The sequence below is a fragment of the Ceratina calcarata genome, unplaced genomic scaffold (genome assembly GCF_001652005.2).
Source record: "Ceratina calcarata isolate Rehan_Ccalc_2016 unplaced genomic scaffold, ASM165200v1 scaffold143, whole genome shotgun sequence".
Classification (NCBI taxonomy): domain Eukaryota; kingdom Metazoa; phylum Arthropoda; class Insecta; order Hymenoptera; family Apidae; genus Ceratina; species Ceratina calcarata.
The window spans coordinates 77082-98762 of NW_017135443.1; the positions used below are offsets into that span (position 1 = coordinate 77082).

A 21681-nucleotide genomic window follows, 5' to 3' on the forward strand; every position below is an offset into this window, starting at 1 on the left:
CGAACATTATTTGGTGGCATATTACGTAATTATCAAGAAAGACGCATTCTTATTATAACTGCAACGGAAAAAAAAGAAGTATGTATCTATTTCACAAAGCAAACGCACAGGTGATGTTTAATCGCGCAACCATTTCGTATTCGAGGAGACGCTTGTGACTTTTTCATTCTACGATCGTTATAAATCACGAGAAAAGAATTAACGCGAACGACGGCGATGTTTGCAACGACATACAAAATTGCATGTAAGATTGCAAAATAATGTAAAGAAACTGTAAAATGATGAAATATCAACGGTACGGGGTGTTTGAATTACGCACCTCGTCGCGTACGTGCCATGCGGCATGCACCGTCGTCTTCTGCACTGTTGCTACCAGCTACGAAATATAATTGATTGCACAAATTTAAAGCGGGCCACAATTAGTCACACTCGTTAATCTCCTGACGAACTTAAGTACTCTCTCCATCTATTGTGACTGCCCTATTCAATAAACTGTGAGTAATATATAGGTACTAACACATGGACACGTTGTACGAAGACAGGCATGACAGTGACACGTTTGTTATGCTAGGCTCTCACTTGTGAAATGAGTGGACTAATCTTCTTTTTCGAATTTTATTCTACAAGCTATTTATGAGTTTCTATTTGTAATAAAGAGTTCCTATAATACTGTTTCCCATCGATTTGCGTGAATTGCATCGAGGTGACGTAGCGTATCGCTCCCACAACATAAGTCGTGCTTTTCGTAAGAGAGAACAAGTTGTGTCATGGTGCAACGTCTCGTTTAATCAATTCGGATTGCGCCTGATTACAAAAACTTGCTTTTAGATATCCGATTCCACTGAATCGTATCATTTCGCTTTTTCGTAACCGTGAGCGCAACATTCTCCGTACAAATGGTCAATAAGTGAGCGCGAGTACCGTATACGCGCATGTATATTCATTTCTAATACAATAATATAACCGTCAATTAAATAAATAAGTAAATTATGAAGTTTTTTAATTACGTGACTTGATGTAACGAACAATAAATTTTTTCAAACCCTCTACCTGGGTCATTTCCACATAATTATTGCCCCACCTTGCATCATTTCTATGAATGTAATGTATGATTTTTCACGGGGGCGATAATATACATCGTAAGTACACGTTTATTAGTCATCCATTATTGCACCAAATTGCGAGCTTCGATTTATCAACTGGGATTTATCTATTATATTTCAGTTTAAATAAAAGAACGTGCAATTCGATGATTAAAGTGGAAATACATGATCAATTCGTAATATTACTTTGGTTATGAGTGTTATTGTATCGAGATGATATCATTTTCACGATGGTAGAATTAAAATTGTTCTAGCTGTAAAATCTCTGTAAAAAGTTATATGATGATTTTATTACTTCTGTTAAGATATACTTTTTTAATTGGATTATGATAAAATAATTATTAAAGTCGTTTAACTACTAATAAAAATCTAACTAACTTAATATAGTCCTATTTCACTAAATTTCATAATACATGTTAACTTCAAATTGATATAACTTAGGAACGAGTTTCTTCATTTCTTTTAAATTTTTCATCTAAGTTTCATATAATAATAACTATTTATTTGCAAAATTTCAAATATGTGTCACTATTTTAACTCATAACCAGTGCAATCTTAAATATGATTTGTTCATAAAAATTGACGAGATATTACAAATTGTATCAATGTTAAGTTTGTGTTACACAGTATTCCAATTATGTTACAACATAACAGTTTATGAAACACGGCTTCTCCTTTTCGAAGCGTATTATTCTTGGAGAAAAGGCCTCCACGTGTCGATTTGAATACTGCTTTTCTACCTAGAGGTCTGCGATTGCATCACGTTCTATACGCGCGCGCGCGTGTGTGTGTGTGTAATCTGGGATACATGTCGTTCGAACTTTGATTATACTTCTGAATATAAATTCAAATCATACTGATGATGGTAATCATAAATTCGGAACCATTAATTTGGAAAAACAGATGGTCTCAAGGAAGTATTGAGAATCGTACATAAATTCAGATGTACGAAGACTACCTTAACGAACACATTTTTTTTACTTACTAGTGATTTGTTCGGGTATTAGTAGTCCTCAAGGATAATTGACAATTACAATTATTTCAGAATTGCTTCGATTCTTTCAAAATTGAGCAACTCAATATTTCTGGCTGCATTATACGTTTTGAAATCTGGTATTAAAAGGGTTAGTTTCTCCTCAAAGTCTACTTAACAATTTCTAAATCCGCATGATTCATGATTAAGATCCCGTCAATTACCAAGGACTTAAAAATAACTATATATACATACAATGATAAACGGTCACGTCTTTGCGAGTTACGGATTTGGAAATGGTCACGTTTCCTCAATTAAACTTGCTAAGAATGCAACTTCCGTTCCGAGTTTGCCTGCCTTCAAAGGGATTATAATGGTACCTAAACGTCTAAACGACGGATCTGAGACCTGAGACCCATCGCAAACAAACGGTATACAGGACTGTTATCTGTCCCCGATACTAATCCTTAGGAACAGGAACTTAACCGCGGAAGTCTCCGTTCAGTATATGGCTACGTTTCCGGTGATATGGACTACCTTATCGGTCACTCCGGAAGTTTTTTTTTACTGAGTATTTAGGTTTGTGAAGGTGGTTCCCTTAATACTCCAGTTTTTCAGAGAACATTATCAAATTAAAATATGTAGTGTAGACTTTCGAAAATGACTTCGTATATTTTTTTTACCTAGATTACCGCATCAATTTTTAAACTCATACATTCGATACTAAGATATACGTATGTACTCGTATATAGATTGACGATTTCTCTAAAAGCGATTTTCGTTTAACAAACGATAGCGCGTGACCTCGTTGACGATATACAAATTGCAAAACCGCGGAGTATTGCGTCTCCTTATCTGTTAATAGCAAGATAGTTGCAGGATGTTCATGAAAAATGTGATCATTCTATCACCCGGGAATGTTGCCTCACGATCAGGTTTTCGAGAAAAAAATTCGTCGATAAGATGATAACTTTGCGTCTTCTACCGGGAGACAAAGGAAAATGTGTATGTACTTACTTATTGGAGCAAAGTAAACGAAAATCTTTTTACGCCTTATCTGTTGATCCTTCGGAAGATGAGACAACGTGTTGTAACATGGCTTTTGATTTGTCGCAACTACAATTGCGACTTATACGTTTGCTCTATCGTCTGAAGTGGACATACTGGTATGTACTTCAGAGTATCAATATGTTCGATTGCTTAGCCTATTTGGGGTCAATGACTCCTTAATGCATATTGCTATATTTGAAACTATCTTTGGAAATTAAGTAAGATAGCTCTTAATTTCTCAATCACTATACTAACTTAATCCTTCATTATATTGGATTGAATTTAGTTCTTCTGCCATTAAGTAAATAGACATCTTAATATTGTAGATTCGAGTTAGCATCGTGTCTTCTTTCATTGATAGATTAAATTGATAATGGATGAAGTAGAAAATTAATAATAACAAAAATAAATTTCGATGAATATTTTAGTAATAATACAGTGTAATTACTCTTTATGTGTCTACTGTTTGTTGCGTTTTCACAAAATACCCAATCAGCAAACAGGGGAATTTTGGAAAAGCCGATTAGCGTGCAGATCAAAGAGAACACGTAGTACGATTATGCTCGGGCGGCAGCATTACCTCCGTCGAACAGCTGCATCTTTGTGAGGAATCAAAGGACAGGCGGACCTCGAAACCTCGTGAACGACCTCGCTCGAGGTGGATTGCGACATTCGACAATGAAACCGACGTCCATTCACTGTAACATCCGTGGACTTTGAAGCGGGGACACTTACGGAATATACCTAAGCTAAGATTAGCTGTTCCATGTTCTCGTTTCGGACTTGATCCTTCTGTCGAGTTCACCTTATTTTTAACAACAGAACAGAAGTGTCTACATTGTTCGGAATTATCATTCTGTACTTCCGGGTTAAACGGGATTAATCGTGTTTGCTTTCGGAAATACAAGATGCAGCAAAAGAAGATTGCACTTATTGATTCAAATGTGAGTGGACGAGTCAAAATTTAAAGAAAGATGCCTTTCAATATTTTTCTATTGGTTGATTCTGGTACTGTTTCTCTAAATAACTTTTCTCATACGATAGAAAAAATGAATTTTTCAATTGACGTCTGATTTATTTTTAAAAAATGCGTTTCTAAAGTGCATAAACTTTTGGGATTGACTGTACAGGAGAAATCCATCGTGTTTTAAAACGAAAGATTATAGAACAGTGGTGGTCAAATATTGTCACAGTACAATATAGCGTCTATTATATTAAAGCTAATGTTATAGGACGATACAGTGATACGAAAATAAAACAGTTCAAGTTTTTCCGACTATGCTAGAAGGGAGATGTTTTTGTTCGTGCCCCTGTAACTTACAATCAGGATAACTGATTATAACTTAGTAAGTGCCAATGAATTCGTCACGGGTATTTTTTGAAGCGTACCAAACGTTGGAAAAACGAAGTGGCAGAATATACAATCGGATAAAAATATTAATATGTAAATATCTGTGGAATGCGGAAGACACATACATATACATATACACCATTTTTTGTTTTTATCTTTTCGTAGTAGGGATTTTTATCAATCAGTTTCAAAAGATTGATTTACATCTATTTGTCGTGCAACGTGCGCATAGTAGACTAGCGGATCCAAGTATGTATTCGTGACACGAATTCGCGTGGTACGAATTCGCTGGTATATCCGGAATGGCGTTTCGCGAAACGGCCTACGCATCTTGCAAACGTGGAGGAATACCGGTCTAAAGTCCGGGATTGGGAGCCTGACGAAAAATTCTGGAACCGGTTCGCAGGTATTTTCACTCGTGTCCAGGGCATACACGAGTAACGATAAATAGTCGAAGGAAGAAGCTAGCAAGGAATAAGTACAACAATAAGTACGACGCGACGCCTGTTCTCCCAGCGATGGGAACGAGGACGTTCCGAATTGATACTCTGCTTTTTTTGCCAAAGATAATTAATATTACCGATAAGATAGAATCTCTTAAGTATTTGGTAAACAAAATTATAAGGAAATTCTCCTCTTTATGTGAAATTTAACATTTATATCAGAGAATATATAAGATGTCTCAGAATGTACGACTTTCCTCTAAACGTGTCAAAGAGGATGAAATTCCGAATCAAAAGTTCCTCTTCTATTTTTGCTTCCAACTGCTATTAATAAAATAAAATATAAAAAAGCGAACGAAGTGGGCCAATGACGTTATTCATAAAAATGTCTCTTCTTAGTAAGTTTTCTAAGGATCCCACGTTGAACGGTTCATTTTTTAAGTTAAATACCTCGACTTTTAATATCGTAATGAGTATTCAGTTTTCGAGCAAATATAAAGGACATTTAAATTAACACTTGTAACTCTTAAAAAAAATTTAAGGAAACTGTCTTTAAGTCTTCACCGCTAGGAATCATCCTACGGTGTAAAAGAAGATAACCTCGAGGTGAAGTCCCCGAAACGGTCACGATGTGAGCGAAGGATCTTCGGGAAAGGATGCGCTGATCCTCCTACGCGTAAATGGGGTTCATGAACGACGGAAAGGCGGGACCGAGATAAGATCCAAAGATATCTCCAGCTTCATTCCACGATGGATGCGCCGTGGTTTCCACTTATCGATCCCGGAACCGCGAGCCGTCTCGTACAATACACGGTTTCTTGCAATCACGCTTTCTCCCGTGGACTTTCGGGAAAAGCCGATCGCTTATCCCGCAGGAGATCTTTGACCTTTTCGCATCGAGGGGGACGTGCTTTCTCTATCTCTCGAGCTCGATAAAATGGCCGATCGATCATTTTTCGTAATTCGCCTGTGCACGTTGATCTCCTCCCGATATTTCACGGGTCATTGTGAAATCTTTTGCAAACAGTGTTGTGTTACATTGCTGATTGTTTTGCAACCGCCTGACAGATATACATACATATATGCATAAGACTAAAACCGAATCAGTGAATAGCTACATAAATTATCTGTAACAAAGATCTCCGAAATATACAAGTAAATGGTTGTCTGGTTGCATCACTAGTTGCGGATCACACTGTATAACTAGAGTGTAATGATACATCGTAATATTATACGAAACATCTTTAAATATCTGTATCATTAAGCTTATTTTTTTCTTCAAGGATTTCGTGGAACTCCCTAACGATACAAATATGTATAATAGTTCCACGGGATGCTTTACATACTTCGGAGCAGATGGATTCTTTAAACTCCTTTCGAGACCGAAAATAATGTGCCACGTGCGCATCGGTGGCACACGTTTCCATGGGGTTGCGGTTAAATCGAAATGAAACGAGCTAGATCCCTCGTCCGCTTTTCTCGCTCGTCAGTATCCTCCTCCTCGTCCGGTTCCCTTTGTACAGCTGCTCCGTGCAACGGAAAGTAGGGAATCTAACCGGGCAGGATGCGCGTATCCTTTCGAAAATCCGTTTGGATGCGAAACGTGCCTCTTCTATCCCCCTTGTGTATTTTTGACGGATAGTATTATTGCTTCGGGATCGAATAGATCCAATATACAGTGACATCTATAAATATTCGCATACATCTCAAACCCGAATAGCTTTTTTAATATTGGATTTCACGAATTAATTTTTTTTAGATGTTAGAGAGATTAGTTTATTATATGACGTATAACAAAAAGTTTGCTATAGATCGAATTTGCGAAGAAGATAGTAAAGGGTACAATATTTAAAGTTCTTGATTAGTGCTTTTTTAGTAATGAATCTTCAATTACACTTGGGATACTGAAATTATCTAATCATTTAAGAATGTGTAAAAGTAATTGATATGTTGACTTGAACAAAGTACATGATAAACTACAGAAATTATAATAAATCTGTCGTGTTTCATGACATTTTGTATGCATCAATAATAATGAATGTTTGTAATTATCCCGTAAAGATTAAATCCCGTTGCACTGAATGTTATCCGGAAAGTATTATATCATTTTATAATTCCAGTCTAGAAGTTTTCATCTTCCAGTTTTAGTTTGAGTCATAAAGGCATGGAGTGTCGATTTCATAGCGAATTCCCGTTCCGAAAATCCCCTTTTCCCAGTTCTACTGCATCGTGAAATCCCGCTGGAAAAGTCCCAACGCGACTCACGGGCCGCTGATAAATCTACAATTCATTATTGCTACGTAAACTTTCCATCGTAACGGGGTATGATTTCATGCAGGATCATTCTTACGTAAATTCCGACTGTTTCAGTGACACTGTAACGCGTCTCTGTGACGTTCCCTCCACCTCTACCACCTCTATTCGATCGTTACACTCGTACCACGTGTAAACTGTTGCTCAGTTATGCCCCACTGATTCCATAGGCAACAATAAGCATCATTTTATCGTGAGCAAGTGAACACACCTATCACGATTTTATCGCTAATAGCCAATGCGATTGCATTAGATTACAGTTTTGAAAAAAGGTACCTACGAACGGGGAAAAATGAGAAACCGAAAGAAGAAAGGAAAAGATCGGATCAATACCGATCACGTGCTCGCCCGGGGAGGAATGACTTCGTCCAATCGATTTGTTAATCATTGATGCAGGTATATCGATACGTGTGTACGTATACATACAGTGAAGTCCATAGATATTCGCACACGTTTCAAAATTGAATAACTTTTTTAATATTGCATCTAACGAACTAATTTCTTTTGTAAATGTTAGAGAGATTAGTTTATTATATGATGCATAACAAAAAATTAAAAAAAACTGCTGTAGGTCCGACTTACGAAGAAAGAAGTAATGGACACAAATTTCAAAACACGCTTTTTGTACAGCGAAAGGATTGAAGGAAATTCTTCCTAGATTTAATTTTATAGAAAATATAACAAATGCATCAAGGATAGCAATGATTTGTGCACCAATCTAATATTGTTTATGGAACTGCTAAACTAAAGAAAAGTTTTCTTTGAACAAATGCTCTATCTTTGTAATAGTTAATTGCAACCTATTGCATCCCGTTGGCGCCAGTATAGTACCAAATTTAGCTTGTTATATATATTCTGCCAACGAATCACAAAAGGTTTCTTATCTCACTTAAATGACTATTTAACATGATGAGCAACATGATTTATTATATTATTTAAGTTTTATGCTAGTGACGTGCTTTCTCGAACTACCGCAAGAGTAACACTTAAAATATTCACAACCTTTAACTATCTTTAACTCGCGTGACTCACACCCATCTTACCAAATCGAAATCGAACAATGAACTGTGACTTATGCTATCGTTAAATCAGGATATTTACAATCGAAACAAAGCTGAAACTGCCAGAAAATGATGGAGGTAAGATAATTCTACGTTGGCTAGAATCCAGTGTTTAATGACTGCTGCGGACAAAGTGGAACCGAGGAACAGCGCGTTTCAAAGTCAGCAGACCGATATTGCCGGTAGTCTGGCCAGTAGAGTAGGTACTGACAATGAATGCTCGATTCGTTGATTTTCGAGGACACTACTCTCGACAGAACGAGCGAAACGACAGTCATGAGAGAATGCCGACCTCGGCTCGAGGTTCGCATTGCCGTGTGTTTCGCAGCACAGTCCCCACCGCTTCAGGAACACGAGTCTATGCAACCGTTTAAATATACAGTAGCTGTAAAAAGTATTGGCGCGCCGCTGCGTTTTTTCAGTATTTAAATACATGATTAACTAGATTCAAGGGTGTTGAGTTTCCTGTAAATTAATATGTATCGTGTTTAGTGTGGAATTAACATTAGAGAGCGTCTCGTCGAAAGCCATAATCACGTGCCAATGCTTTTTGTGGCCACAGTGTATTACGTCAAGTAAGTACAACACTTTTTACACTTATATACGTACGCGCAACAAGTGTAAGTAGAAAATCTGATCAGTTAGTCGCGGTCCCTCTTCTATAATTATTGAGCAACCTCGTAATATCGGTAAGGAAGGTTTGTTGTCATTGTAAAATGACTTTACGGTCAATTTTGAGATCTAGGACATTTTTTATCAGTTTCAATGAGAACTATTTTTTTTAGATAAGTCTGTACGTATACATGTTCTTAACGTAACCGCACGCGCGCAACCAAGCGAGCGGACAGGCGCGTAATTGCATCGGCGGCTTCGTAACACTTTTTAACAAGCGGGCACGTGTATAGAAGAGTGTCAACCTCTATAGCGCCAATTACGATTCAGAAAAGAACATTTTCACAGTCAAATGTTTGGTATTATTGTTTACGTAAAAACAAATTATTGGATCAGAGTTCATATTTCAGAGGGTCATGTATTACAAAAATGCTATTTTTACATTTGGAACGTTAATTTTTTTACTTTTAATAATGTTCTATTCGTTACTTACACAATGCTAAATCTTTCTCCGTTCTTTTTTCGATCAATTCCGCAATATCAGAATATGCAAACGAGTTCCAAAGTATCTTTATATCGGTGGGACTGGTCTCCGATTACACTATCGCCGTTAAAAGGTGTTCCTCAAACGTGACTATAAAGCACACCCAAGCAAAGGGTTCGCCAACGTATTTTCTTTCGAAATGCTCAAACACATACCGGAAGCGGCATGCTGCAATCGTCTCTTAGGTAGTATCGTATCGTACGCTCATTCATTCCCGCATTGAACTTGGCTAGCCTGGCAGGTTTTACCTGGCCGAACGAAGGCCAGAAGGAGAGGCGACCAAGAGGCAAAAAGAGCGAACGAGAGGAGCGGAGGATTGGTAAATCATGCGTTATTGAAGACGTTCAATCCTCCGATTGTCCTCGAATATAAACTACCTCACTCGTGAAAATTCTATTTCGAGATCGAATCGAAAAAAAGAACTGTAACTGCTCCAACGGTTTACACATATTTTTATCACCTACCTACGCTTTTCATCTGCTATTCAGCAGTTTCTCATTCGCTCCTGTTACGTAGTTTTGAACAGCAAGAAATTTAATTTGTTTCACGTTACTCGATTTGGTCGCCGAGCCAGGTTTACCTTGAACGTTATTAATTTTGCCAGACGAAAGAATATTGGCCGTGTTCATTCAGGAACGTGAGACGAGACGCGATTTTGACGCGAGTTTCGCACGAACTCGCTGTCGCAACACGCTGATGCAACCGGACGAGTAGAACAAAAATATGAATAACTGTTATCACAGTATATATGTTTCATTGATTATTGCGAAACCGTATACGCTAGCTCGCAGTCGCTCGTATTATTGGATAAAGTACGATATGACGCATTCGTCAGAATAAAGTCTATCATAAGTGATATAGCGGACAGCAGGAGGATACATGGAACATAAAATCTTAGCTCCGGGCCTTGATTACTTTCTGAGATATTAATAAATAAAAATTGCAATACCAATAAAATGCGGCATTCTGCGAATGCAGTGCTTGAAATTGCAATGATGGAATCTTTGTTGGTGTAATGTAAAATGGGATGCCCTATGCCTTATGAATATTCAGACCGATATAGCTGTTATTGATAGTAGATGATCACTACAGCGATGACTTGTATTAATAACATCTAAATTTTTAATTCTAATCAGACCGCATTCAATGCACAAATCACATCTGTGTATACATATAGTGGTAAAATACTTATTAGTATGTGACAAATAATAGCATATTTCGGATTCTATTCCCCTTCCTCCCAAATCTCCCTTCCGGCTCATTTATGTTGAATGGGTCATACAATACTACAGACGTGTTATCTAATATTATCTCAATGCTCTTTCTTATATCGTGGAAATAACAAAGATACTTTTGATTTGTCTAGGAAATCAATTGATTCGCGTACAGAGTTTTCGCACAACGTATTAATAGAAATATGTACTGATAATGAAAGGAGACATTTGCTTGAATTAATTGTCAGAAAATTTTAGAATCAGATCAGATTGTGGCGAAATAGAATTTTCAACTAGCACAATGATGAAAAACGTACGATCTCCGACAGGAGGCGAGAGAAACGATGGATTTTATGGATCTCGTTATCACGGTCGTTTCTCAATCGGTCAGCTCGCGGTGTGGCACGTGAGGAAATCGAGCCAATCCCTGGTCGTCGTTTCACGAAGCAACTCTCGGTTCTTTCGCAACCAGCCAAGGATCGGCACACCACTCCGCATGATAAAGCATCATCCCACCTTTTTTCTACGTCATCGACCTTCGTCTCCCCAGGCGCACAGGTTGAATTTGGCCGACCAGGACAGCGTCACCGTGTTCTTTGCAATATCGATTTCGAGGTCGAGCCGATCTTACGTTTCTAAACCGAGCTAACGAACTCTTGCTTCATCGCACGAGTCACAGGGTCATGATTGTGGATTGGATAATGGTAGATGAAGAGCTTGAAAGGAGCGAAGCGTCCTTTATGCCTTGGAGTAAGAATGCACAATGCAAAGAGGAGAATTTTTGAAGTATTAGACAATATGATTAAACCAGAATTTTTGCAATTAATAAAATAAGATTACAGAATGGACTTATCGCTCGTAAAGAGTGCAAAATGCATTGATTGTTTAATTAGTAAACTAATCCACCTAAACTACTACAAAAACTCGTTTGGTCCGATTTTAGAAAAGTTATTCAATTTTAAATAGTGTATGTTCAGTTTTACTCTTAACTGTATGTAATACTAATGAGAATGATATCCACTGTTTCTAAAGACCAAATCTAAATGTGTTTAAGTAATCACTTAATAAAAAAAATGGATAAGGTTGTCAGATTTTTAATGAATTCAAGAAATCTGGTTGTGCAATTAGATAAAACAAACTTAACTTAATAACACATACAAAGAAGTCTTGCAAGTTTAAAGAATCGATGAGAAAATGATCTCCATACGAATCAATGAGAAGGATTTCAAGCCGATCTTGACATCGTACGAGGTTTTTCTCGTGGCTTCAAACACAAGCTCGATAAATTGAATTCGCGACGTATCCTTGTCGGAATGACCCAGTTACACGGTTGAACCCCTTGGAATTGTATGTACGAGAATTTATTGAGTACGACTGAAGGCCATTGAGAGAATCTGTACTGACAGTAGAGATAGTAGTCGATATCGACGTCAATATGAAGTACCTTATGTTCGAATGTATTCTCAGTAATAGGGTTACACTAGATGTGCCAAGCTACAGTGATGTCCATAAATATTCGTGCACATCTTTTTTCACGCAAGACCAGTTACGAACTGGTAGAGACGAGCATAACACTTCCCAAGAAGATACGTACTTTGATTCGTTAAGTAACAAACGTGTACGTAAAAACATGTAATGCTTTCCCCTAGTGAAGAACCTAATGTGTCTTCCTCCACGATCCAGTTTTACTCGTTCTTCCTGTGGACCGTGGGACTTTCAACGGCGAATTAGAGACGAACCGGATGCAATGTACGTTTCGCTGCCGTAGCGCGCAGCCACGGAAATTGCAATCGCGTACGGGACTTCTTGCTTCTGTCATCATGTTTTACATTGTTGTAAATTACACTTTCCAAGATTCACGTTCAACGGATTGTTAGACTTCTCTTGCAAGCATTAAAAACAATGATATTCATTTTTCCATTCGATTAGCTTAATTCAAGGAACCGATAGTTTCATAAAAGCGAGTATTATTTTTCAACCGGATTTTCCTACAGTTCATTTTTATACAATGCACGGGATTTCTAAATTACGTGGAATCTGTTCTACGAATTCATATAAACATGCTTACCAAACAAAAATATTGATAAAACTGTAAACTCATTATAAGTAGATATAAGAGAATTTAATATATCTCTGTAATAAGATCTTAAGTATATGTCTCTTGAACGAGAAAACGGTCTGCCAAGCTGTATTAGAATTATTGACACGGAAACGGAAACGTTCTAGAAACCGCGACACTGAAGTGAATCCTCATTACCGCAATTCGGTTTACATAAAACGGATAATAAATCTAGCGTAGTACATGTTTGTAAAACGGAATAGGTATTCTTCCAAGAGATAGCTAAAAACAGATGAACGTAGATAATGTAGAAATTGAAAATAGACATGCCTTTCTTATTTCCTGTATATTTAAACAAATTAATTTCGTAGATACTTTTTTTTGTTATAGGCTGTAAAATAATATAATAACTTCTCAATTTGCTAAATTTGTTGTTTGGGATGAAATATTCGTTAAATACACAGGCGCGAAATATGCTTCAACTACTTACTGGACGTACGTTGGCATTGAATAAACTCGCTATGAAAATGTAAATTACAAATTAGCATAAGACTTCACTCATAAATGATAAATTTACGATAACTTTGTTTCGTGACGGTTTCATTTTGAAGGCTGATTTTATAATTACGGTTTTTTTCGCAATCATTATTACAATTCAATAGAAATTACTCTTTCATTTTCAAGAAGGTTATCAGTATTAAGTAATACATAAAATTCTATTGACTTTAAACGTCATACTCCTGTATATCGTATGGACGTAGAGGAATATTGAGGTTTCAGTTCCGTGTAGAGAACAATGAAGTCGAAAATACCGGCGTTATCGATTTCGCGAGAAATTGCGTCAGATTACAGCGCAGCACCAGTCACGGAAATGATAAGCGGCGTGCTCGTAAACGTGCGAGAACATTCCCACGTTTCCAATAATAATTCGTAATTGACTATGTCGGAAGAGGACTTGTGCCGGATTATAGTGGCCGGCAATAAGCACAAAAGGACGAGCAGAAGCGGCTGAGCAAACAGATTTCAAACCATACCCGGCTCGACTGAATTAGAATTCCTCAGTTCTTATTCCGGATATGACGGTGCCACTTATAAGACGCACTTCCGTCGCAATCGTACGACACATCATACGATATTTCCCTTGAATAGCATTCCTTGTCCAATATACTCTGTGTACACTCTATCAAACTAGCCGATTTTAATGCTGTTGTAGATAAATTTTCTGTATGCATCATAACTAAAATTACAATTCCAATTATTTTATCCGTCTTCGAGAAAATAATTCATAGATTGAAATATGCTCCAAAATAAGTCAAACAAAATCTGGTTTTTCCAAATCTGTTAAGATGTTCCAATATATTTGTGACCAATTGTATATCTGGAGGGAATCGACAAGGAAAGCTCTAATCCCCGAGATAAATTCAGAACAGCGAGGTCTTTGAGACTTTCAAAAGCGGTGAAACTCAAACACGACTTCATTCGTGTTTGCGGAGAATCCCCGGGAAATTGGTTCGAACACGTACACCACGTGCGATCTACGTCAATTTTCGTTGCCATTCAATATAAGAAGCGTGTGTAAGTATTAATTGTCCTGCCGTTTCCTCTCGCTGTGATTTCCACCGGTTTAGAAACGCCTCGCCGCTGGCTCCTTTTGTCGCCTTCGTAGTTTGCCGTCGTTTTGTGCCCGATACGAAAATCCGGAAAAAGCGGATTTCCACGGCTTGGAAAACGACAGCGATCAATGTGCCGGATGCGAGAGGGGATCGCCTTACGACCAACTTCCGGGGACGTTGAACGCCTACCTGACCGGAGATTCAACGGGATATTTTCGGGGGAGGAAAGGAAAGGGATAAAAGGGAGAAATGAACAAGCCGGCTGTCCTACTCGCCCCATTCGCATTAAGTTGCGAGGCGCCGGAGAAATATTTACCCTTCTAGTGGACAGCTCTTATGTCGTACGACAATTTCTAATACTTCGTTTCAAGTCCACGTAAATTTGTTTTTACTTTGTATTTTTTAAAATTCCAACAAACTCGAAGCTTGTGGAATATCATCCAACAGTTTTTATCACAAACTTTTTAACATTACATAACTACTAAGAGTTTAACTACTAGTAAGAGTTAATTTGTGTTCGCGAGTGGTTAGCTTTTTCATTCAAGGAAAAGCATTTTTTATGTATTATTCTATTTTGAACAAAGACAGCTCGTTGAAATAGTAATTTTTAAAACGATAACTTTTCAAAGAATGAAATGAACTTTAACAATCATTGGTCTTTCCCGAAATCAATTAAGAAAATTGTTTTATTACTTTTTCTAGCAAATTCTAATTACACTGACACATTTGTTTACGACATTGGGCACAATGACGTGATCTTACGAAGAACATAAGTCAGGGAATGTTGTAGAATACATTACCTCAAAGCGTTACACGTTTCGGAATTGAAGATGACGATAGCACTGATGACTAATCATAGTAACTGCATCATCAAACAGAACTATTTACGGGTTCGTTGTCCTTCGATTCTGAAAATTATCTACTTATAAGGCTGTTACGGAAGTTATACGCGTCGATAAATATTTAAGTCTATGGAGCAGAGAACTTCTGATGTAATTTGATAGAACGTTGTACAAACAATATTGAACTTCACAAAAACTATGTCAATGAGTTTCTTTTAATGAAACTGAGCATTTACAACTGGGTTATTCAATCGCGACCTTCAGGCTATCATTGAGTAACCTCTTGAATGATGTATGCGACAATAATGAATAAAACTAACTGTTTACGTACCCGTCACATCATTTTGATTAAACTTTTTAATTAAAGTCTGTGTTACAACATCAGCGAATATCCGTTTTATATCATGGTTAGCAAGTGCGTTCAATATGCAATGTCAATGAAAATTGTGAGTTAACGAACTTCATTTTTAAAAGAACAATTTTTTTTTAAATTGGTCGATTTGATGTATTTTAAAAAATTATGGTGATTGCTGTACTAAACGATGTATAAAAAAATGTGAAGAAAATGCATTTGGAGCTACGTAAAATCCGAATCATTTTATGGATAAAGTCATGATTTAGCAGATTAGAGAATATTTTTCAATGTACTTTATACTATTAGTATTGTTTATGAATTATTTTGCTGTTCAATTGTGTACCGATCATGTGAGATTCGTACGAATTAGCAAAGCAAACGAATTTGTGATATCTTTTATTGCATACTTTGGCGAACGACACAATATATTTAACTTGGCGCATTCCCGGACGTTATGGAAAACAGCACGAAGCGGATGATTATTAGCAAATATCGACTCTGAATGAGCACGTTTGACTTCTGTTCGAATTGCCAAATCGGCTTCAAGCCACTTATGGTGTATTATTGCCAAATCTCTTTGAGTCGAATACACGCATATGACGGAGAGAGTATCTACCATAGTATACTTTCCGTCCGAATATTAATCCCAGTAACTGTATAACACATTCATCTTAAAATACTTGAAAATACCCTCAAGAGAAAAAACAAGAGTGCATCTCCACAAAAAATGTAACAGAATACGTTAACGTAGATAGGTATAAGATATTTTTTCCTCGAGTGCCTCTGCGGAGAAAGACAGGAACATGAATGACGACAACGATCTGAAAAGAGGCATTTTGCCATTCATTAGACCCTGGAAATTCTATCCCGTGGTGTTCGCGTGGAATACTTTTTCTGATATTCGGTCACTGGTGCGGTCTGTCGTGGGCAAGCGGAGAAAAGCATGGCATGTGTAGTCGATACTCCCTAGCAGCTTGCCTGCTCTAAGGTATCCATCGTATAATCCTACATGGTTATCTCGTGCTTCGTGCCTCTGCATCAGGCTGCAGGGCACATCTGCCGTGTACGTATCGAAGAAAGAGGAAATTGCCACGAAAAGGCTCGTGGAGAATGGACCTTGTGTTCGTGGATCGGTGCTCGGCTAACACCTGCCTCCGTAAGTTATTCCGTTCCTACTTTTCTCTCTTTCTTTCCTACTTTCACTTTCTTTGTTGAATACCTCGTGGCATCGATCGCAGCCCGAAGAGTAGTAAAAAAGAGACGAAGGAGCAAGGCTCGTGCTATTTCAGACCCTTCAGTTACCTGAGCTCTGTAGATTTTATGGTCACCTTTCGACTCTCCCGAAATTTACGCTCAGAAATTTCTTGCAAATATTGAAATCTCGAACAATTTACGAACGGGACTACTGTTATTTTTTATTTACTACATTTCCTAGAATATTATTCTGTGTAGCAGAATTGTTCGAAGTAACAATACAGTGTAGCACGAAAGTGAGTTTCTCCGCGATTGGCAAGACAATGCATCATCGATTTCTCGCTGCAGGCCTTCCTCGTGGCCGAGCACGAGTATGAAACGATCGAAGGCTACATTTATTTGGGTCGTGGACATCGGCGAATTATCTCTACGATCCTTCCGCTCTTACAACGTCTGCGACCCCCATTCTCTCCACACTCTCCATTATCAATCTTTTATCGTGTATTTATAGACGCTTTGCAGTTAGTGATACATGTATACGTTGTTTCTACCGATGCTTGAAAACTTTTTAACCGTCTACTGTTTGGACGGTGGCAACGTTTACACGCCACATTAATCGCTTATCATAAGTGAACTAAATATTGTTGTTAGTCGTTAAGGAAATGAGATTTTAATACAACTGACATTGATCGTTGTACTAATCAAAGTGTAGGGTGTTTAAAGTTTGTGCTAGAAAGCGCTAGAACTACAGACCTTATGTTTTACATAGTTCTTCCATTTCAAATGACGAGATTTGAAGTGTTCTATAATTATAGGACACTTCAATTAATTAGGACATTTCGATTAATTGCATCAGTGACTTACGGTATTTCAGGTTTCCCGAAATGTCGAGAAAACAAGCGGAATCGTCGTCCAAGGAAAGGCAGGAAGGTAAGACGGATCCGGGTGCTAGCAGACACGGGAACTTCATAAATTATTACCAATTCCATCCTGCGGAAGAACGCGTGCGGCAACTTCCGTGTGGCGTGTGGCGGTCGTCCCATCCGGACCGGAAATACGTAGTCCTAGACATCGGCTGCAACGCCGGGGTAAGGCTGAAACAGCTGTCAGACGGAGTAGGATGAGTCAACCGTGATCCGTAATTACAAACGTCGTTTAAGTTTAGAAACCGTTATTATTTTCTTTTCAATAATAATATCGAATTTTCTTATTCTAGTTTTAAGTCGTTCCTAGCCGATCCTATTATATCGATAAATAAGAAATACTGTAATTAGGAATTTCTCTCACTGTATTGGATAAAACTTGTACATACATTCGAAACATTCAGCGAAAATAATTGTTAAAAATCCTTATTCGGGTAAGTAGTTGTATAAAAATTGGAAATTGTATTTAATGATTCCAGGACTTGACATTCGCGTTGCACGATTTCCTCGAGAGCGCCTTATCGGTCGATCAACCGAAGGAGATCTGCTTGCTCGGCGTGGACCTCGATCCGATCTTAATCGAGCGGGCACGGGAACGCAATCGGCGGCCGGATCGTATTATTTTCGAGTGTCTGGATTTTCTGGACGAAGACCGTAACCGGACACTAGCCAAATACCTTCGTCGATTCGAGAAGTCACGCTTCGACGTCGTGTTTTGTTTTTCTGTTGTAATGTGGATTCATTTGAATCACGGGGACGAAGGATTGGTTAAATTTTTACAAAAGGTTTGCTCCATAACGGATATGGTCGTGGTCGAGCCACAGCTTTGGAAGTGTTACAGAAACGCCTCCAGAAGACTGAGACGATTGAAAGGCGAGGAGTTTCCTTTGTTAAAGACGTTGAAGTTTACCGGCGATCTGACAATGCACATCGAACGGATATTGACAGAATCTTGTAATTTTCGAAAAGTCACTGTTACCGGGGAAAATGAGTGGAAACGGAGGCTATTAATTTATGAGAGGACGTGAGCAATCGCTCTCGAGATTGATGAGTTTCCGTATAACGTCAAATGAAGGAACTACTATTTTCCTTTTGTACAGTCACTGATATTGGCAAAAATAATATTATATGTGTATGTATTGCCTTTTATATCGTAAGGTGCATTTGTAGAAGTTTATTGTACTACAAATAAACAGAAAAGTTCGATGACCGACAGTAGTACTGAAGATTCTTAGGCGATGCATTAAATAATCCCGTATGCATTTTATAACTACATTTGTTGCATTGATATGATAATAAATTAATTACACAAGTATTACAGCGTATATGTATAATGTACGAATAGACATATGTATACGGATCTTTATATAGTTCTACATGTAATGTGCTTTGGTAAAAAATGTCGAGGAAAGAGCTCAAACTTGAGTCACATGAGTGCATTGTTAGCCTTATGGTTTAATGAGCAAATAGAATTAAAGTAAGTATAACAAGGACAAGATATAATTATTTAAATACAGGGACTCTGAGAACGACGCGAGATGGCAATACCGTGCGTGCGTTTGTTCGGCTGATGGCGAAGTGTAGACAGAATAAAGTGACATGAACTCTGCGAGTAAGGTAAGGCAAAAGGCGAGCTATGTCGCCGATTTTAGGCAGTTTCCCGCCATATAACACTTAACGGTCGTTCTCCCCCACCGCTCGTCTTTCTTTTTCTACGTGAGTCACGTGCATTTACCCTCGAATATTCCTAGCAATGGAGTCTGTGAGTGGACATAAGGTTAGGTTATGATCAATGCTGCAAAAAATTGCTTTTTTCTTTTTTTATTACAGTTTTTGTTTTTGTTAATCTCTTTGATTGTAAGAAAATGTATCTGTACGGAACGGAGGATACCAGTGATCAGTGAAATGTTTGGATGATCATAACAATTTATGTTACACTGTTTTAGGTTGGTGAAATTTTCACCGCAGCCGGAGCAGCATTCAACAAACTAGGAGAATTAACTATGCAGTTGCATCCCACAACAGATTCACCAGCAGGGTAATTAAAATTATTATCATCATTATTTTTCGTTCGTAAATAAGTGCTACACGTTTGTCGCTTTTGTCCAAGCTCACATGACATTATATACAAACGTTAGAGAAACGCGGGAGAATATCACGTGGTAATGTTTACTGACCAATGAGAAACGTAGCGCTATTATCTTATTTAATTTCTCGAAGTATAAATTATTTGAGTTAGACGCTATAAATCAAACAAATCTTTTTTTATTTAAAACACGAAAATAAATATTATAAACGTAAATGCATGTAAATTTTACAATTTTACCGAATATTATCTACAATTAACAAAAAATAATTATCTGCAAAAATATTGATATTCGCTTTGCTATAGAAAATAAATCGCTAGCTGTGAATTTACATAACTCTTTGTGTCGCATAATCTATAGTAAATGGACTGACGAGGAAATTGAGATGCTCCGTCACTCGGTAAAGACTTTCAGTGAAGACTTGAACAAAATAAGTGAACACATCAAGGGGCGAACGGTGTAAGTTAACAAAAAAGGCTGCATCGAGCCCACGGTTGTTCCTCAATTTCGCTGCGTCAGTTTCGATCAAAAATTAATCCACTAATTTCGCTTTATAGCTCGCAAATTCGAACGACATTGAAGAAGAAAGCCTTTGAAGAGGCTGGTGTGCCTATGAGGCAACAAATGCTTTCTCAACAGACGCAACAATCTTCAGTCATACAGCAACAAGTATCGAAGCAGCAATCAGGGAATCAAGGATTAATGGGAAAATCGGCGGAGGTGACTCTAAACATGTTAAACGCACCCGAGTCGGAGGTGGACGTTGAAGGATTACCAGAAGAATGTCAAGTGAAACTTGAATTCGAGGGTGCAACTGAAGAGGTTGCTTCTTAATAAATTGAAATATTTCCAAACGCGTTCCTTCCGTTTTCGTTTAAGTCTACGATTCTTTTCACATAATGTACGCTTTTAGTTTTAAGTGATGATAAGTTATGTTTCTCAAGTAAATTCGTAAAAATCAATAATTCGACGTTTTCAATCTACTCCCTTATCGACCTCGTATGATACTCTCTGGGGGCGCCACAAACCAGGAGGTCAGCGAGAAGTTGTTGCGAGAAAAGCGTCAAGTTGTTACCAACAATTCTAATTGGCCGGACGCTTATGCGCTTGCTTAGCTTATTAAGTGAATAGAGTCTTTTTCGTCAATCATTTGGTACTTGCTTGTTTCGCAGCTTACGTTAGCTCGATGTGACGCATGCTGAGTGACAGATTAGCGATAGTGATGACGCGACTGGCAGCACACCCAATTCCAACTTGTTCGAGTTAGTTGATCAGCAGGGCTCACGAGCTGATCCGTGGCCGCAAATTTTTTCCTAAATCAAGTTCCAGCTGTGTTTTATAACGGATCGACTCGTGTGTGTTTGATCGATGTGTAATGATTAGTACGGTGAACACGACTGAACGTATACAATTCCAAGCACCTGTGGCTATGTTAGGCGTTTGTAAACATTGATATAATCTACACCACAACGCATTGTGACAATGGAAGGAGGCGTATTGGAAAGTCCACAGACTCCTCTGGACAGGAGTGACGATGAAATTGCTTTGCAAGGATTCTGCAGTCCTAAGAAGCTACCATATCGATTCGTCGGACTGGGTTTGATGTGTTTGTTAGGCTTTGGTACGATTGTCACTGTAATATTACCGTTGCAATGCGATTGACTAGCCATTGTTTACATGTATCGTCAATCACTTTGTTTCGATGCATTACGACCATGTTGATACTTTTCCAGTTATTTAGCATACTTAAGTAACGTCGATTTATTTTTATCGCATGATTATGTAAAGCTTTACACATTAGTTTTTTAACGCGATTACTTTTTCATAGTTAAACTGGTAAAAATAATTCCTGATATACCTATGTAAATAAAATTTTTTCAGAAATACACACGTTTGACTTTTAATAAACTCTTAAATTTAGAACTATAATTTTTGTTAGCTCAA

General features: G+C 37.8%; 3 protein-coding genes and 1 long non-coding RNA gene across 9 annotated transcripts in view; 3 read left to right on the plus strand and 1 right to left on the minus strand.

The window, feature by feature from the left end:
* The window catches only part of LOC108630619 (putative RNA methyltransferase CG11342), a 26322-nt gene extending 7454 nt beyond the window's left edge, over window positions 1–18868 (plus strand). For 2 of the 5 annotated variants that reach the window (XM_018034010.2, XM_018034019.2), the window contains 2 exons: window positions 17602–17815; window positions 18130–18868. In XM_018034010.2, the coding sequence (XP_017889499.2) occupies window positions 17612–17815; window positions 18130–18678 (753 nt within the window). In that variant the 5' untranslated portion in view covers window positions 17602–17611 and the 3' untranslated portion in view covers window positions 18679–18868. Of the gene's footprint in view, window positions 1–6836; window positions 7646–7804; window positions 8870–16575; window positions 16690–17601; window positions 17816–18129 lie in introns of those variants that run through there. The other 3 variants (XM_026818518.1, XM_026818514.1, XM_026818527.1) reach the window with 3 other exon arrangements.
* LOC113465074 (uncharacterized) overlaps window positions 8879–21681 on the minus strand; it is a 19418-nt gene continuing 6615 nt past the window's right edge. The window contains exons 2-3 of the long non-coding RNA XR_003389906.1: window positions 17708–17830; window positions 8879–15244 (exon numbers count right to left, since the gene is read on the minus strand). This is a non-coding gene — a long non-coding RNA (uncharacterized LOC113465074). The remainder of the gene's footprint in view (window positions 15245–17707; window positions 17831–21681) is intronic.
* LOC108630634 (chromatin complexes subunit BAP18) lies at window positions 19171–20702 on the plus strand. Of its 2 annotated transcripts, none has more exons than XM_018034051.2 (4): window positions 19171–19267; window positions 19597–19688; window positions 20098–20196; window positions 20295–20702. In XM_018034051.2, exons 1-4 carry the CDS (start codon window positions 19250–19252, stop codon window positions 20569–20571), a joined length of 486 nt encoding a protein of 161 aa, XP_017889540.1. In that variant the 5' UTR covers window positions 19171–19249; the 3' UTR covers window positions 20572–20702. The 2 variants fall into 2 exon arrangements, with proteins under 2 accessions (XP_017889540.1, XP_017889531.1); XM_018034042.2 differs by lacking the exon at window positions 19171–19267 and adding an exon at window positions 19293–19427.
* The window catches only part of LOC108630608 (major facilitator superfamily domain-containing protein 1), a 5821-nt gene continuing 4968 nt past the window's right edge, over window positions 20829–21681 (plus strand). The window contains exon 1 of the mRNA XM_018033982.2: window positions 20829–21358. Coding sequence (XP_017889471.1) covers window positions 21220–21358 — 139 coding nt within the window. The 5' untranslated portion in view covers window positions 20829–21219. The remainder of the gene's footprint in view (window positions 21359–21681) is intronic.